This window comes from Egretta garzetta, unplaced genomic scaffold (assembly GCF_000687185.1).
Source record: "Egretta garzetta isolate BGI_Z169 unplaced genomic scaffold, ASM68718v1 scaffold182, whole genome shotgun sequence".
Classification (NCBI taxonomy): domain Eukaryota; kingdom Metazoa; phylum Chordata; class Aves; order Pelecaniformes; family Ardeidae; genus Egretta; species Egretta garzetta.
The window spans coordinates 91172-110195 of record NW_009258767.1 but is presented as its reverse complement, the minus strand read 5'-3'; the positions used below and the strand labels follow the sequence as shown (position 1 = coordinate 110195).

Here is a 19024-nt window from a genome sequence, read left to right as displayed (position 1 = left end):
AGAGGTGACAGGCTACAGAGCACAGCTGCTGAAAGGGGCCTGGGGCTTTGGTGGATGGCAACCTGAATGAGGGCCAGCAAGGGAACGGTGTGCTCTCATTGCCAACAAGGCAAACTGCACACTGGTCTACATTAGGAGGAGCATGGCCATAAGACTAAGAAGGTTATTGTCCCCTTTTACTCAGCACTGGTGAAGCTGCACCCAGAGAATGATGTCCAGCTTTGGTCACCTACTTCAAGACAGGTATCAAGAAACTGTGGAGGGTGGTCAGGATGTGAGAAAGCTTTGACACTGCTGCACATAACAACCTCAAAGGAAACGTGCTAATGGAGAAACCTACCTTCAAAAAGTAGCAACCAGTTTTCAACTGAGCACCTCTCCTGGAGGGTAAAGGGGCATAATTACAGGATTGTTATTAACAACTTGAATAGAGCAAGAGAGACTAGATTTTCAGTATCTTCAGAGACCTGTAATTTGGAGGGAGATGCAAAGACACTCTCAGACTGGATAGACAGTAAAAAGTGCAAAAGATAGAACAGTACCACGTAGGAGACAGAGACATAGAGGCAGAAACAAAGATGAAAATGCACTGAGTAGTAGGTTGAAGTGAATGAATGCCACCAATACAGTGCTACTACAAAAAAGACAAAGCCAATTCTGGAAATATATTAATGGAAACATCACATATAATAAAATAGGAAGTAATTCCACTGATTTATATTGTATTTATAAGAGGGCAGTTGAAATACCCAGTTTTGGGGCCAGAAATAAAAGAAGATTGGAGAGAGTCCACAAGCTTACAAGAAGACTGATAAGGTGTTTAGGCACCTCCTGTTAGAAAAAGCTGAAGAATATGCAGTCACTTTCACTAGAAGAGAAAAATCTATAGGAGAGTAATAACAATTCAATACACAGAATAATGTTTTATAGGAGAGGGTTACAGGTTTCTGCTTTTCTTTCTGTAAGTGATCACGGACAACAAAATCCATCTCATTTGCTGAAAATAACATTTAAGTTAAATTACTAGAAAATCCTGAGTAGACATTAGGGGGACCAGAGACATCTGTGGGCACTCTCTACAACTGGTTACAGAAACATAGAATCATAGAATGTTTTGGGTTGGAAGGGACCCCTAGAGGTCATCTAGTCCAACCCCCCTGCAGCGAGCAGGGACACCGCTAACGAGATCAGGTTGCTCAGAGCCCCATCGGGGTGCTTTGGAAAGGCTTCATCCTTCTCCAGATCAGAGGACTGAACTAGATGACGACAGCTCCTCCAGCTCAATACTTCTGCTACCCCAGAAAACCCTCCAACAAATGATCCCAAATGGAGGTCCAAGTTTCCCCTGACAGATAAGTTTATCAGTAGAACAACAAAAGACGCAATCCAATAATTGCTCTGCTTCACTCAAGGAATTAAGCTTCATAACCATGGTAGACTTACTATACACACCAACTTTACTATGCACTTTCAGAGTTCTGGGTGCGAAAAAGTCAGTAGCTGACAAGTCAGAAGCTTCCCACGTGCAACTTGCCCTTTTAAAAAGTAGCACAAGTCCTCTTTTCTTGAACAGTGAGAGTCAAAAAAGGGCCTACAGGCAGCCCTGTGTGAAACCCCAGCCAAGGCTTCTCTGAGCTGAGAAGCTGCTGCTTTGTGCCACTGTCCCTCAGTGGGGCCTCGGTTGCTTCGCTACCGTTTCCTCACGCTCTGTCCTTCACTTACCAACTCCTGGACCATATCAGAAAAGAGCATCCTTACCTCCGGCTCCAGCTGCAGTGTGCCACAACCAGCTCACAGAGGTCCCCTCTGCCACTGCCCGGTCTTCAGCGTTCAGAGGTACATGTTAAATATGCACAATATGCATTATTATAATATTTTTGACCCTAGTCAGGATGGCAGGAGGCTGCTTGCCAAGACCATACAGGCTGAACAGGCGAGCCTTGTGGGTCTGCTCTCCCTTAGCAGCACAGAAAAAGCTCAAAGCTTCAATGGCAAAAGAAAGGGAAGGTCTCTGAGATCCCTTTGACCCGCTGGCTGTGCTTATGGTGAAGCATCTTCCCTCTTCCTGCAGGGAACATAACCCCCTGGGAGGGCATGAGCCACTCAGCACTTTGTTATGTAGCACCAAATACACTTCTGTAAAGAGATGGATGTAGGAAGAGGTGACGCCTGCTGACCAGGGATGGGGATCGCCCTTGCAAGTTAAGAGCCAGTTGCTCCTTCTGCTGGTTTCTGTCAAGTCACATCAAGTGCTACTCGGAGGCTGCTCGGTGCGTGAAGTCCCAGCTACAAAATGAAGCATGTGGGTTCAGGGCTACTTGTAGCAGCCTCAAGCACCGAAACCCATGACCCGCCATCACATTTCTGGGCATTTTGTTTTCTTCTCAGCACTTCCATTGTCCCTCATCAATGATAAGCAAATTTGACAACATGAAACCAAATTCTGAGGTCAGGTGCCCTAACCGGCAATGCTCAGGTGCTGCTGCTGCTTTGCTTTACTTGAGTGCGCAGTTTTTGCTTTCCCTATTCAACTGTCTTTATCTCAACCCATGAGTTTTCTCACTTTTGCTCTTCTGATTCTCTCCCCCATCCCATTGTGGGGGGAGTGAGCGGCTGCGTGGTGCTTAGTTGCCAGCCAGGGTTAAACCACGACACCCCGAACGAGCTTCTGCAAAGCATCTGCTCTAGAAAAACACATACTCAGATGCAAGAGCACCATGTGGCAGAGCCAAGAATCCCTCAACCCTCCCTCCCCATTCAGTGAGCTCTCTCACAGCCAAGCAGCAGCCGGTCATAGCAGGGGCAGGGTCATCTGGAGGATGAAAGGTGCTCTGCTCAGTAGCCACATCGCCCCCACACATCTCCATCTCTCTCTTCCAGAGGCTGGAGGCAGATGATGAGTGTCCAGCCAGGTGATGTGGATGCAGCTCCTTGGCCATATAATGCTCTCTTCCCACATAATCTTCCTTTAATTCTTATTGGAGAGCTGCTTCATCTGCTGTGCCACTGCATGAAAAATGAAGAGCTGAACCCATTACTCAAGCTGAGGACTAGCCAAACTTTTTAAAAACAACCCAAGTCTTATTGGCCAAATCTGTATACGTTGCAATCCAGACAGCAAAACTGGAAACAACCTCTAAAATGCTATAGAATTGCTAATTACTTAATGGGGAAAGAAAGACAAGTCCTTTATCTGAGGACCATGCACTTCTGGGAGACATCAAATTCATGTCCTTCCTGATGTGAGAGAAATCACAGGCACATTCTACTCCCATTCCTCCAAAGGTGCCCAGCACTTCAGAGGGCTGTGGCAATAGCTAAAAGTTACCTGTGTGCTTTAAAGCACCAGGCTTATGGACTGTTGCATACTTCTACATACAGAAAAATAATAAAAAAGAGCATTTGGGGGGCAGATTTTTGAAAAAGAGCCACAACAGAGGGCAAGCAACTACTTCCAGTTCCCACTAGGCTTCACTACCCTTAGTGCAACATGCATGCAACAGGGGATAAATCTTAGTCCTGTTGATGCCAAATGGCGTGAGTTTTCCCACTGACATAATGGTGCCAAGGTTCTTCCTCATGGCACTAACTCGAGAGGAGGACAGTTTGGTAACTTAGAAATTTCACACCATTTCCACAGCTTAGATGTTGTTCTATGCTTTGCAAGGTAAAGTCTATGCTACAGAGCCATGATTTAAGCAAGCCCCTAAGGCAGCCACAGCCACAGCTCTGGTAATGGATTTAACCACAGCAGTGACTGCTACACACACATGCTCTGGCAGAAAAGATGCTGGGTAAAAATGTTACCTGGTTAAAGTAGCAACCCATAAGGAGGAAAAATGCAGCCCTTCAAAAGCACCAAACCAAGAATCAACCTGAGAAGCCATGTATTAGGTTTGCGAAGTCGCAGTTAAATCTCTGATAACAAAACCCCAGTCTGACAGTGACTCATATCTAGTTCTGCTTTACTTGAACCAAGAAATTGGGAGGTTGGAAGGCAAAGTTAGAACAAATAGTTTCTGTTTAGCTCTCGTTAGCAATTAATGAAATTCTCTATTTGATAAGAAGGAAGAAATTTGTGAGAGAAGATGGCAGCCAACAGATACTGTTACAGTAAAATCTGTACTGGATCAATAACACTGAATATGATGTTACCAAGTCTGGAAAAAACTGTTCGGCATGTTTTTGTGTCTGGTAAGTTTATAAGTGGATTCCTCTCAACCCTCCACACAACAAAGTACTACTTTCATTATTTCAATGCTGCAGCAGTTCAGAGTCTAAACACAGAGCTTTTAAAATAATTTGCAGGAGAGGTATACTTCACAATTTTAAGTAATAAAGGGTTTGCTCTGCAACTGTGATGGGGACAAAGATTTTTCAATTGAACTATGACATGACATATACTTTTATAGCTATTTAGTCTATCAATGCCTAAAATATGATATTACAAGACAAGCAAGTTCAGTGACCCCACTGTCTCCTGTACAGCAGTTGTCCCATAACTGTCCTTCAAGGTGTATAAGGAGAATTTCATCAGGGTCTTTGTGGAACAGCTTTATGGGCCTGTTCAGTAAAGGGAGGAGTGTTTCTTCTGGCAGTTATAGAATCATAGAATCTTTTAGGTTGGAAAAGACCATTAAGATCATCAGGTCCAACAGTTAACCTATAGCATCCAGATGGAACGCAAAGACCTCAGCCCTCAGGGCAGGAGAAGGCCTCTGTGGCCATCCCACGCTCATGTTGGATACCTGTGAATTAGTCACAAGGCATGTATAGATCAATGCATGGGCTAACATAGGAATTACCAGTTGTGGGGCCTTTTCCTACCCGGTATATTCCTTTTGTATTTGAGGCAGCCCATGGCCACTCCCAGCTTTCATTTCTCATGCATATTTCACTCCATTTTTCCTTCCTGCAGTATTTGTGCCATTTATCTTGTCCTATATTCACTTTCCTTTTTTTTCCTACTTTTGGGAAAAGCATCTAATATCCCTGTAGCATTAGTTTTTCTTTGTTAATGTCAAAAAATGTTAATCCGTGAAGACTTGCTTCCTAGATAATGTTAATTCAGCTGCCAGTTTTATAATAGGATTATGCTTTCCAGGATTTAAAAATCCCACTTGTTAGCTACAAAACAGACTTCTACTAACAGCTATAAAATCTAATTTAATCCCTGTTGGCATTAGCTAAATAGCTGAGGTATAATTTCTGTCTAGCTACACTTAACACCCTGCTACTGCCATAAGTCCAATCATATGCTATCTCCAAGGCATAACAAATGTTGTTTACATATTGTAAGGATTTTGTGGACAGTTTATTTAAATAGATTCACCCATGTTTACATGTATTAATTTGCCCTTTTTCTCAAGAAAATGTATACTAAATTATGATCTATAATTATTCTATTTAAAAATAATTGGTTAACGAGCGGAAGATTGGGTCTGTGTGGAATCAAAGTTTAATATGTAACCAAATAACCTGGCTTAAACTGGAAGAAAATACCAATTTGTTCAGCATATCCCCTTTTAACGCACAATTGTATTGTGAAACCGCAGAAGATGAAGTTAGGCATGGGAGCAGCTATTCTGAGGCAATCTAGTAAGGGACTGTAACAAGTAAGGAGGAAAGAATGAGCAAGCCGTGGTTTATTATGATCCTAAAATGAACAGCCAGGATCTTTACAACCATTTGCTCCCAAATGAGGAACAACACAAGGATTTATGGCCTTCTGGAGCTCAGTGATCAGAAATGAAGACAAATATTTACAATTCTTTTCTCCCAAACTTGAAATAACTGGCAAGCACATTGTTCTGGAGAGGGTAGCCCAACACACTGCAGTGAAAGAAGGATAGCAAAAAGAGCTATTACAGCAGACAGCACTATGTTACGCAGCCATTCAGGAGCTGAAGCAGCAATCTCAGAGCAACCAAGCTGCTTTAAAGATAGAAATTGTAGTCAAACTCAGAAAAACACTAAGATTTTATTTATCCTTTCAGAAAAGACGCAAAGTGTTGATCAGGCTCCACAGTCAGCTTATCACTTTCCTTACTGATAAACAAGAAGACAGATCATGTCTTGATATTCGTAGCAAAAGGAAAGATGGGCAACCTCAGCAAGGCAGGTTACATTAACATCCAAACCTGTATGTAGTATGCTGGATTTGCAGGCGTGTGCATTTGTCTTCGGAGACAGATATACAATACACTTCAGTCAATGTATGTAGCTGTGCTAACAACTGCATATGCTCCATCCATACATAAAAAACACTGCCAAGCAAGCCACTTACAAATGCGGCTAGCTGTTTTGACTTACCCGAAATGAAGAAAAAAAATTGGCATGGTTTTTGCTTCTTTGCAAAAGAATTCCTTGGTTGGAAGCCCAAACTCTGGGCATGGCAATGTGTAACCTGGGGACACATTAAGAGCTTTTGTGCCCCTGGAGCCTGCTGCATGCTACGTAGCCAGAGCAGACCTATGCAGGTTTAGATGTGAGTAAACACATGCACGTACTTCCTAATGCTCTGTCCCCGTTCATTATGGCTTTTATGACAGGGACTAGAAAAATCACAAGAGTTGTGCATTGTGTTCTCTTCTGGTATGTGAGTGCGCAATGAATTCATGGCTCTGGATGCTCTCCAGTTTCAGTAAGCCAGAGACGTGTTTTTGCAGCTATTTTTGTAGCCTGTTCTTTGAAAGTGCATTCTTCTGGTGTATAAAGCACTGTTTAACATACAGTCTTTACACAATTCAGAGAAGAAAGTAATTCACGGAATATGTAAAAACCAGGGCTTTAGGCAACCATAATCCATATGTTTTGTCTTCTGTTGAACAGAGATAAATTACTCCACTCTGAGTTGAAGGGACGTCATGGCATGGGCTTAGTTCGTGGTGGAAATAAAAGGCTGGTTTTAGATGGTTCTATGCTTATTTCGGAAATGGTGTATCCTGCAACTAGCACAGCACACGTGCCTTCAGTTCAATGTATAGTGGTGTATAGAAGGAAGAAGCTCAAACTCCTGAAGGGTTTGATCCTGAATTACTCATTTAGACACAAATGTCCTTAATTCATTGTGAATTGTTATCTGAATAGGGACTGCAGAATCTGCAGCATGGTTAAGTATTGTGGACTCCTGCTAACTGGACATACAGTGGAAGAAAATGAGGCTTCTGCATAGGTACTGAGTGCTAGAATCCTTTTTTCTGGTCTCCAGAAGAATAATAGATGAAACCAAAGTTACAGAGGTTATATACCATGCTTTCAGCTGACACCTGCCAAGGTTGCCAAGCCTACCCATGATCGCACACATCCTCACACTCATCTACAACTTCCATGTGTATGGCTATGCTGTTCCTCCATCTGACATCAAAACTTTTCTCTTACCCAGCATCCCACCACACTTTCCTGTTTAGCTTCCTAATAATACTACTAAACCCCAGGTAAACAGGTAATGTTTAAACAGTTTGGTAAAATAAACCACAGATTTTGCCCATAGTCTTCTGAATATCTCTTTCCCCCACTTCTCACCACCCTGGGACAGGTCCAGCTTTGATGGCACCAATGCACCGGGAAAAGTACCATGCACCTTCCCTTCCCTACCTCTCTTACCTCAGACCAAAGGTCCACTAGACCACTACCTTGACTGTGACTGTAGAGATACCTTGCAGAAAAGTTTATCAAACAGGGCAGGTGCTGTATCCTCTGTGTGTCCTATCACTTCCCAATTCATGTCCCTGTTAATGGTGTCTGTGGGTTGCCTCATGCTAGGCCTGCCTCTCTGTTTTCAAAATGTGGCCCTTGCAATGTGGAAGGATAAGCAGGGTGGACTACTGATTAGAGCATGATGGAGTCTTAGGTTCAAGACTAGGTTTCAACATTAATTGTAATAGAAACTTGGACATACATACAAACACATTTCTCTGCCTCACGGCCAACAAAAAAGCAAAGGAGACCTGGAGCAAATGGTGCTGAGTACTGAGAACCCCTGTGACCGTGATCTGTGCAGTACGTCTACATTTTCGTCACCCCCAGCACCACCGCAGCCCTGACAACACAACCCAACTCATGGCTCTGCATACAAACACAAGTCTGCCTAAATTTGATCCAACAGATGATTTCTATGCTACACATGTATAGTGAACATTTTTTTCTGTGGCACACTTCAAGCTCTCTTCAAACTAAGTTCTAGAAGCTCAGTGGCTGTGCAGCCAGGTCCTTCCTGCTACTAAAGCAGATGAAATACTGAAAACCAGTCCAGAAATGTGTAGCAAGATGTGACTTCTAATCCTGCAATCAGCCTTCAGTACCCAGGTGTGCTGACGTGCCTGTGGACAGTGGACTACAGACGAAGAGTTGAAGTACTGTGAATGCCAAGTCCGTACAAATATTAACTGTATGTTTTAAAATATTTTCCCAGGTCTATTAATGTATTCCTGCCTGAAATCCCTGTTAATACTGAGCCAAGACATTTTCCCTAAGTTTCTAGACACCATTCTGTCAGCAGTAATAGTTATATCAGAACATGTCCAAGTCAAACTTAATTGGATACATCTGAATCAGCGGCAAAGAAACAACTGGCAATTCAAAGGCTCTGCTCGAAGAGACACGGGCATTACTGAGCTCATTAAGAAGAAAATTGCTGAATATTGCGATCATCCTTATGAATCCTCAAATCTTTATGTGAGGAAGATGATTTGCTTGTAGAGTAAAACAATAGGAACAAAAACTTTTATTGTCACAGTTACCACTCAGGAGTGGCAGTTCTTCCAGGACCATGGTGGGATTAATAAGGAAATGAAAACACTTTACAACCTTCATAAAAATGTATATTCATCACAGCTCTTCAAGGATCAAAAAGGCCTTGCAGAGTTTCACTGTACAGTTCAGCTTCCCTACAATAAACCAGAGAGACTTTTGGACTCCCCAATTCCTACAGAAGAAATTTCCCATGCTACTGAGACTTTTAATAATGGCAAGCCACCGGGGAAAGCAGCATTCCCATTTTAATTTTGTGCATCCTTTGAAGAGAAGTCACTCTACTATGCGCCTGTGTACATTTAATCATTCTCTACACACTTTATCAGCAAGCCTTCTCCCTGTAGGAGGAATACAATTAGGTACAGTACTAATTTATTATAAATAAAGCAAAGACCTGGTAAAATAACCTAGTTATCAATGTTTCATGCAACTGTGCCTATGAAGTACTAGCTAACATTCTCACTATGAGCCTAGAGAAATACCTGTGGCATTGATAAATCCTAACCAACTTGGCTTTATTAAAAAAAAAGATTATCATCACATAATACAGGAAAACTGTTGATTTTAATTGAAGCAGCTAGAGATTTATAGAAACCAACTGCAGCTTTTTTCCACTGATACTGTAAAAGCCTTCAATAAGATCAATAAGGAAATGCATTTCAATAAGGAAACCCTAGGATTTTTTTTGTATACCACACTGACCCATTTTATGTATTTATCTCCACCCCCAAATTTAGTTGAAGTGTTATTTTGTATGCAAGAGCCTCTTCTCATCAGTGGTGAGGAGTAAAAAGGTCAGAAGGCCTCAGATTAGGGGAAAAATGGTAGGCAAGGATGCTCTCTCGCCGGCATGCTGTTTGTTCTGACCCCAGGATCAGATCACCAGAGAGATGGGGGAGGCATTCTCATGGGGAGAAATCTCCATAAAATCAGCATGTATGCGGATGATCTGCTCTTAACTGTAATGAACCCAGAGTCATCTCTTACGTATGAGTTATTCATAATGGAACAGTATGAAAAGTGGTCAGGCTTTAATCCTATTTTTAAAAACAGACGATTCAAAAGAATGAATTGATTTTTTTTTTCTTCCGTGGTACAGCACAGTGATGATCTTTTAAGTGGCTGCTACAAGATATTAAGTAGGAACAAATTTATGCTATGACCCTAAAAGACCATGCTGCGGATAAGCAAAATTGGTCCTTCCCTCTCCATCCTCTTAGCCAAACCAAACTTCCCTTCACTGCTGAGGGGAGCAGGGAGAACAGAAAAGGTTCAGGGGCTGCTGTTTCCCACCTTGAGGAAGGGATGTGAGGAAAGGACAGAGCTGAGGCTTCCTCTTCCCCAGCTTCTGTTGCCCAAGTGCTGGAGGAAAGACAAGTGCTTCCAAAAGACACAAAGCGATACAATCACGATTCACAGCAAAAAGGGCTTAGGAACGTAAACGTTGTTTTACAGTGCAGCCCTGAATATTGATAAATTTTATTGGATGGATGAGATCTATTTTGTTCCATATGAAAACCAGTAAAATTTCCTATTTTCAAGTGTTTCATGTCAGAGAACCCCACAGACATTTCCCAGCCATACGCACATTCCAAGGGATTGCTTTTACACCTCTGATGATACAAAAAATGATGGGGGAAGGGAAGATGGCATTTTGTCTTGATTTCTTATTATAACACAGGAATTCCCCATGGAAAGAAAAGGCCGAACCCTAGCCCCTTCAAAACCTGCCTGAGATAACTTTCAAAGGTCATCTTTGGCAGAAGGGACCGTGCCCTGGCTGGCCTGATGGCACACTGAAGAGAGCTACAGAGTAAGGCGCCGTATATCCCAATTATTCAAACCCATCCTACTGGCCTCAGTGAAGATAAAGCCACTAATAGCACTGGCTTGGAGTAATCAAAATGCTCTGAAACTCTTGTCAAGGACTCGGAAAGAGGCAGGACACTGCAGCAGCAGCTCAAATTGGTCCCTTGCTAGGCTGACCTGGCAGCTAACACCTCTTTTTTTTTTCTAGAAAACTCTTTTGTAAGGGTGGTAACTTTACAAGACCCACAGGAACTAACGAAGTCTCAGCCCACTCTACACTCTACACAAATGAAAGCACTGGCGTGGAAATCTTCCTTTCTGCAACAGGAGAGGGAAACTTTTCCACCTGATAATAGGTTCACGTGGCATGGAAGCACAGCGAGTAACGCAGCTCTACAGAGAAAGCTACACCACGGAGAGCTGGCTTGGCTGAGAGCCCTTGGGATATCTTCAGGCAGCTCAGCTACTACACAGAGACCTCTCAATGGCATAACATGCAGCTCAGCTTACTGGCTTACATGACTTGGTCAAGCATGTTAATGCAGCCATTTTATCTTTTTCTTTTTTTACAGTTAAAATGAAAAAATATTCAGGCCTTCTCCTGCAAAGAGCTAAGATAGGTACAGGACAGTCTATTTTTGCACCATTTCACAAAAAGTCTCTACGGTGCGATGCATTTGCAACATATCAACACGGCAATCTGTATTATTTCTAATTTCATAGTTTTATCATTTCTGTTTGAACTGTTCACTTAATAATATCACCAAGCAAGCCATTCTGAGTAATTTCTTTAAAATGTATAACAACACTGGAGAAACTTTACATGTACATCAGTGGGGAAGAGCTCCTATCTTCATCTGTGAATAGTAACTCAGGGAAAGTAATTTCCCTTTAGCAGGGCTCAATTCTCCCCCCAACCAAAACCTAAATATCTGTCATAGAAATTCCCAATGTCTTACAGAGTCAGACACCTGGAGAGGCAAATGACAGTCCACACCATGTGACATTATGCATTTGAACCTCTAAAACCAGTGTGTGGACCCCCAACCAGGATTTGAGGTCAGCATGACTAAGGCTATGTTCAGCAAGACTAAAGCTAACTTTGCAGAAGGCGGCTGAAATTTTTAGTAACACTGGAATATCTTCCTATTACCTTCCCTTTTCTGACTTTTTGAAGACCTCCTACAGCTCTGTCCAGTCCCAAAGTGGTTGTGAAAGCCCCACGTGTCCTACCCGCACCAGGATCAGCTCTCACCCTACTTGCAGGCTTGGTATTCAGCATAATATAACTTTGCCTTTTAGCCACTTGTTCCCACTGGTTCCCCTAAGAAAATCTGCTCAGAAATTTTCTCCTTGTGAACTTCTTGCTGCGAGGGATTTTTTTTTTGTTGTGATTTAGTCAAAATATCAACTAGAAAAAAAAGGCTGAAAAGAAGGAGAAGTCAACAGATGATACGTGAAATCATGGTCAGTGTTGCAGCTCTTGAAGGGAAGACACACAGGCACCAAAATGGCATGCAGATTAGGGTATGGGTATGGGCACCCCTCTTCTGGTGCTCCCTGTGAGCCATTACAAAACATAATCGGGGGGGGGGGGTGGTGGTGCAGGGGAGGAAATCTTCCAAAATTTCTTTGAGAGAAAATATTGTACAGAAAATAGTTAAAGATTTTTAATTTGCAACTTCTGCTTCAAAAGCAGCTACTGCAACCAGATGCAGTTTTGCAAATGTTATCAGCTTTGATTATAGGAAGCTCCTCTTCCTTGTTTCCCTCTAAATGAGCAACCAAACAGAGCTGCTGACATTCCAGATTCTTAATCTCTCCAAATCTTACTTAATCCTAATACAAGCCACATAGAATCTTGTTAAAATAGACTTGTTAAGATGTGGTTCAAACTTGCTCCTTGGATTTGATGCAAGCGAAGGCCTTCTGTAGAGAGGTAAGTTTGGCCCAAAGCACTGTGAACTGTCAGCCAGGTCCTGATTTTCCCCAAACCCAACATTTTGGCAGCAGTTTCAAGAAAATCTTAAGTAGCATTTTTACTGATATAAAACATGGCAATACATAGTCAAATTCATCAGCACTATTTGTTCTAAGAATAATGATTAAAGGACAGACTCAGTGTTGCTGTGTTTCCCAGTGGTTTTTTTTCCTCAGTTTCAGATGACCCATTTGCAATGGGCCACTGAATACTATATTTCAGTGCATGTTCTTGACATATCTTTCACACAAAGTCTCCAAACACCGCAGAAACATTCATAAATTAAGCTGCAAGAGCAATAATAATTTCAGCATCACATTCACAGGACCCAAGTCTCAAAGTCTTCCTGAGTATCTGTGGCAGATCTAAAAATGAAATTCAATCTTGCAATCACTTTGAATCATGCAATCACAGAGTCTAATTCAGGTTGGAAGGGACCTCGGGAGATCATCCAGTCCAACCCCCCTGCTAAAGCAGGCTCACCTAGAGCAGGTTGCACAGGACATGGTCCAGGCAGGCTTTGAATATCTCCAGAGAAGGAGACTCCACAACCCCCCTGGGCAGCCTGTTCCAGTGCTCTGTCACCCTCAAAGTAAAGAAGTTCTTCCTCATATTCAAATGAAACCTCTTACGTTTCAGTTTGTGCCCATTGCCCCTTGTCCCCATTGCCCCTTGTGCACCACCAAGAAGAGTCTGGCTCTGTCCTTGTGACATCCTGGTCTCTCTCCTACTGGTCAGTCTCTCTCCTGTCCCAGGGCCCACAGCTGGGCACAGGCCCCTCAGAGATCCTCAAAAGCCAAGTGGAGGGCAAGGACCCTTCCCTGGACCTGCTGGCTGCACCTGTGCCAGCACAGCCCTGGAGGTGGTCAGCCACCTTTGCTGCAAGGGTGCACTGCTGACCCCATTCAGCTTGCTGTAAACCAGCAGCACCCAGGGCCTTTTTTGGCAGAGCTGCCCCTGGGCAGTTGCTCCCTAGCTGTTACTCCAGCAGGCTGGTTATCCCAGCCCTGTGCCGGGAGTTTGCTTTTACTTTTGTTGGACTTCACTACCTTTCTGTCAGGTTGTTCCTCAAACTGTAAAGGCTCATCAGAAGAGCAGCTGTGCCCTCCAGTGTATCAGCTGCACCCCAGTTTGGTTTCATCATGAACCTGGTGAGAGCGCACTCCATCCCATCAATCAGGTTACTAGCGAAGAAGTTAAACAGTATTGGCCCCAGCAGAGATAAGTGCAAAATACCACACAGCATGGATTACCCGATCCCTGCCAAACTGCCTCCTGCCCTATAGTCTATCCATCCAGTCCATTTTTTCTCAGGCTGATGACCAGGATTCTATGAGAGACTATGTCAAAAGCCTTGCTAAGGTCAAGGTAGACAACATCTGTTCAGCTGTCATACTCAAGGACAGTAATTTGTTCAGAGAAGGTGATCAGGTATGGTTTGCTCCTGATCAGTCCATTCTGGCTAGGTCCTTATTCCATGAAAAACAGCACCATCACTTTCTTGGAGACTAGCGTGAGGTTGATGGGCTCGCAGTTCCTCGCTCTTACCCTTTCTGATGACGGCTGTGACATTTGCCTTTCTCCAGGCATCAGGAACCTCCTCCAGCCACCACGACCTTTCAGTGATGACAGACAGCAGCTTCATGATGACACTAGTCAGCTCCCTCAGCAGCCTCCAGCATGTCCTGTCTGGTCCCATGGTCCATCTTATTTAAATAGACCATAACTCCATCCTCCCCTACTGCGGCTACTACCTACTTCCCCCAAGGTTTGCTTCCGGGAGATAACCTCAGAGGCCTGAGAGCAGACTCTGACAGTAAAGCCTGAGGCTTCACGGAGCAGTGGGTCCACACTTGCCCTGGTTCCTTCTCGTTTTTGCTGCTGATGCACTCGTAGTAGCCATTCCTGTCCTGCCCATCCCTCAGCAGTTTTGATTCCAGCCAAGCTTTGACCTTCCTCATTCTGTCCCTGTGGCTGGACAACACTTCTGTGTTGCTCCTTGGTCGCCTGTCCCCATTTCTACCTCCTGTCTGCTTCCTTCTTGCATTTAAGCTCAGTCAGGGGCTCATCTGTCATCTCAAGTTCCTGTTACAGATTTCCCCCCTAATTTCTTTGAAATCTTATACCCAGTGGCATAACTCCCCTTCACTTCAACAGAGCTAGAATTTTACCACCCTTTAGAAATTACTACTATCAACTTTGTCACCTTGATCATAAAATTCTGGTTTGCTGTCATCCTCTATTACAAATAGATGCTTCTGCTATAAATTTTTTGTTTGATATAATTAACCTGCACCTAAAAATATGACAGTTTAATACACAACTGCTTCTTGTGTCATCTTACAGCAGCAGCCTCCCAAATATGACCTAAACAATACTAATTCACGGTGACAGCAGATATAATCTTAGTCTTCCACAGAGAATTTTAGCAACTGGAAAATGTTTTCCAAGTGTCTTCAGCAGTACACATGAACATTCAGCAATGCTATCTTTACTTTTCAGAACTAAACCAGCGTAACTGAATAGCAAACTAGAACTCTGTAAACTTTTTTCTTTCCAACATAACCTGTAAAGACTTGAAGGTTAAAGACAGCAATATCAAAGGGAGTCCTTCTGGAAAGCATTAACTCCCAAGAAACAGAAAATAATAAAATAAAATTTCATCCCCATTTTTGAGATGATACCGGAAATTTTTCAAGCCTATTTTCATAACTTCCCAGACAACACATTCATACTCAATCCCTAAACAGTGTAGTTTGTAGCACCGTAAAATGGACAGGAGAACTGACAAATATGAAAATGATGTGGTGGCAAACTTACCTTCCTGTTCAGAAATATCTTTCACTAGGAAACATTTACACCAGTTTCTCATATACATTGCTTAAGATGTGAAACATTTGAAAATGGTTATTTTCAGATATTTAAAAGATTTGCTTGCAAGCAAAACTGAATGCATGTTAGATCATTCTCTCTTCTTTCACAATTCAATGTCAACAAAAACTTGGCACTCACTGGTACTTAACACATCTATTTCTCTTTCCCACGTTTCACAATTCAATGTCAACAAAAACTTGGCACTGGTACTTAACACATCTATATCTCTTTCCCACACTGCTTTCCATGCCTGCTTTCTGGCAGCTCCTTCAGTCTAAACCACCCTCCAAACCCTGGTGCACTCAGGTTCTAACTTCTTCCTTCAGAAACACCCTGAGCAGCACTCCTTCCAAAGAGCTCAGCAAGTAAATCTTTCTAGAACTAACTCTTCCTTCCCTGCTTGTCTTATCACAGTCCACTTCCTCCTCTTTTATAAGAAATGTGCAGCAATAAGAACAACAGTATCTCCCACTCTTCTGTGATGAGAGCTTACGCCCAGCTCCATATTCCTTCAGAACTCCCTCCCCACTTACTCACATGGGATCTCTCTCAGTTCTGGGTAAGGAGATTTTCCCAACACCTTCACAAAGCCTATCAGTGTTACATTACTTTGTATATCTTAAGATTTGTCTTTGTCTCTCTGGTTGTCACTTCCCCAAGGCAACGGGAATGTTTTCCTACATGTTCTCTTTAGCGCTGATTGTATCACACAGATAATTTTTAATTACCTTTCTGTTCAGAGCCACACCATCTTCACAGTCCAGCACTGCACAATCCACATCTAGTGACGGGATTTTTCGTATCTTCTTTTCATCATCCGCAGGTACGTACAGCACAGCTCGCCTGGGAACATACTTGTGAGATGATGCAAAGTGGTAACTGAGCTTAGGAACACCAGCTGGCAGAGGAGAATCCACCCTGCAAAGGATATTGTTGAAATTAGACTCTTGGCTATAATGCTGTAAAGAATACTTGACTATATTTTAAAAGGGAAACTTGCCTACCTAGATAGTGGCTGGTTTGGGGTTATTTATATTTATTTTTTTTTCATTTGGAAGAGCCAAGGTAGAGAGATACCAGTGCTACAGTTAATTACAGTATAAAACTCCAAAACCACTATGTTCAACAGAATTTGCAAACTTAAACACTCAGAACTGAAGAACGGCTAGGACTGAGATTACCCATGCACACTTAATTACACTGCCCCTTCTGCGCGCTGTGGTAAGTGTTAAATACAGAAGGGTGGTGGTTGCTTTTTCCCCGGTGATAGGACTCCTCCGTAGGCTGGAGGCTGTGCTGGGAACTGCTTTAGCGAGGGGGCTGCTATCGGCCACGTTTGCTCCAGGAGCTGGGCAGCATGCTGTGAATGAAGCAGGGGTGTTGGTTAAAGCAAACATGGTTTTGCGACGTCGATTTTACAACCTCGGTGTTATATCAACAAATGTATTTGCATGCAAATTTTAAATAAGCAAAATGGAGGAGGAAATGAGGAAAACAGGAATGAAAACTCTATGCAATGTGGACCCTCACTAATCCCAGCACGTCCTCTCAGAAGCCTTCAGACCTTCAGGACCGCAACACAGACTTCCATCGACAGAGCTCATAACCCACCCGCATAAGCAGCAGGCTGTGGGCTACGGTGCCTTTAAAAATTGATAAATGCTTTGTGCACCACACTTCAGTGCAGGTGTGAGCCTGTGGTGCCACATCGCTTGAGTGGGTGGCATCCGTGTGGCCGTAGGTGTCAGGTTTGTGGCTGTGCTGGTATTCCCCGGTGAGGGACCAGTTAACCCACCCCAGGAGCGAGCTGGGTCGGTGCACTTGGAGGCAATGGGGCTGCCAGGGGAGCTTGCTTTGCTCCATAATTACAAGCACAGAGAAATAAATTGCAGAGGGTGCCACTATGTTCCATGGCCTTCTGGAAAAACCCCTTGCCTACTCCTGTTCCTCCCCATTTCATGCTGTACCCCCCAGGCCTATTCTGCTACATCAAAAATGAGGACAAAATAATACAATTTGCCTTCATACTCAGAGCACAAGTCACTTATGCCACAAAATAATCCTACCATATAACACCATTATGCATTATCATGTATATTATTCAGCACTTTGAATAATACAAAGCTTTTCTAGCACCACGCTGAACATGTCATTATCGCATCATGTCGGGGACCCATGCATTTTCCTATGCCCCTCTTAATAATGCTTCCCAAGTTGCTACGCTGGGATGACACATGGCTACATGTGCACGTGGGTTTTCTTCAAAGTGAACATGACTAACCCCCTCAAATGCTTGGAAATGAGTTCAGTCAATCTAAATCGGAGCCAACATGATATGTTGCTGACAGACCACTATGATACTTGCCTTTTTAAGCTAACCCTGTTGAAGAACCCTCTCTTCCCCCACAGCGAGCACCCTAAAAGCTGGATATAGGTCTTGGGTTAAAAATACAAAGAAAACTTTTATCACATTTTATTTCAGTAAACTACATTGAAAAGGATGACTATTCCACCGTCTCCTCTGCTGGGTCTCTGCATGTCCTGGGTGGACTCACTTTATGGGCCCACAGAAACCCGCTGCCAATCTCGTCTTTGTAATATGCCTGGGTAATGCTTAATTCAGCCTAAGCAACAGGGCGGCTTTTCCGTTAAACATAAACAATGCCTTATTTTAATACAAGTGCCAGTGCTATCCTTATTAATAAATCTTCTTCATCTCTAACAGCAACAGCTTCAAGACTTAGGTGGTGGAGGTCCTGTCAATATCTGGAGACATGGAGCTGAGACCCACCGAATCTCTCCTAAGTACCCTCTTTGCCCCTCTCCCGCAAACCACTTCATGTCCCCTGCCTCGTGTTGAAGTGGGGATGGTAACACAACTCGTGGCAACTCAAGTGGCTGCTAGTTTAATCCACTTAATCCCATTTTCTTGCAGTAGTACACCTTGGAAGAGTAAGGAGGAGGTGGAAGAGTGGTTTCTCTCAAATGGAAAGAGGAGGGTCTTTTTTCAGTGTGACACAGAGGTCAGTAAAGAATTCTGCAGTCCTTCACTAAACATATATGAGGGGACAAAAGTGATTAGTTTCTATTCTCTTTCTCTGATGGCTTCAACTCTGTAGTTCCCAAAGGCACAAAGGAGTCAAAGAGCTCAGCCCATTAATAGTTAACTCCAGCCTAGAGCCAAGCAGCCCCTGAAGCACCCTTAATGACTGCCTCTCACCAACCCTCCCCAAAGAAACTCCACAGACGAAGTGGCTAACACCATAACCCCAGAGCATGCTGAGATGAGATGTATCTCCTGTCACACACGTTGCCCAGGATTTCTTCCCAGCTGTCATTGAACCAAGGGCCGCTTGACCAGCCAGTTTCCCTCTCATTGCTGCAAGCCCCCCAAAGGCAGTTCTGCTCTGCAAACCATGAGCAAAGGCATGTGGTATCATGTAGGTAAAAACCATCATTACCTGCAGACCAGATTCAGTCAGGTGTCACCATTGAGGTCTATGAACTTTTGTTCAGATGGAGGAGCAGTATGGCTTCCCTAGCTGGCTCTGAAGAAGCAGTAGATTTAATCCATTAAAATACCATCCCCTAATAGGCTTAATGTTA

The 19024-nt window shown here is 43.3% G+C and overlaps 1 protein-coding gene across 1 annotated transcript in view; it reads right to left on the bottom strand.

The window, feature by feature from the left end:
- CLYBL (citramalyl-CoA lyase) overlaps positions 1–16336 on the bottom strand; it is a gene marked incomplete at its 5' end in the record, with an annotated part of 85840 nt that extends 69504 nt beyond the window's left edge. The window contains one exon of the mRNA XM_035889051.1: positions 16147–16336. Within this exon, the coding sequence (XP_035744944.1) occupies positions 16147–16336 (190 nt within the window). The remainder of the gene's footprint in view (positions 1–16146) is intronic.
- Positions 16337–19024: the final 2688 nt, after the last annotated feature.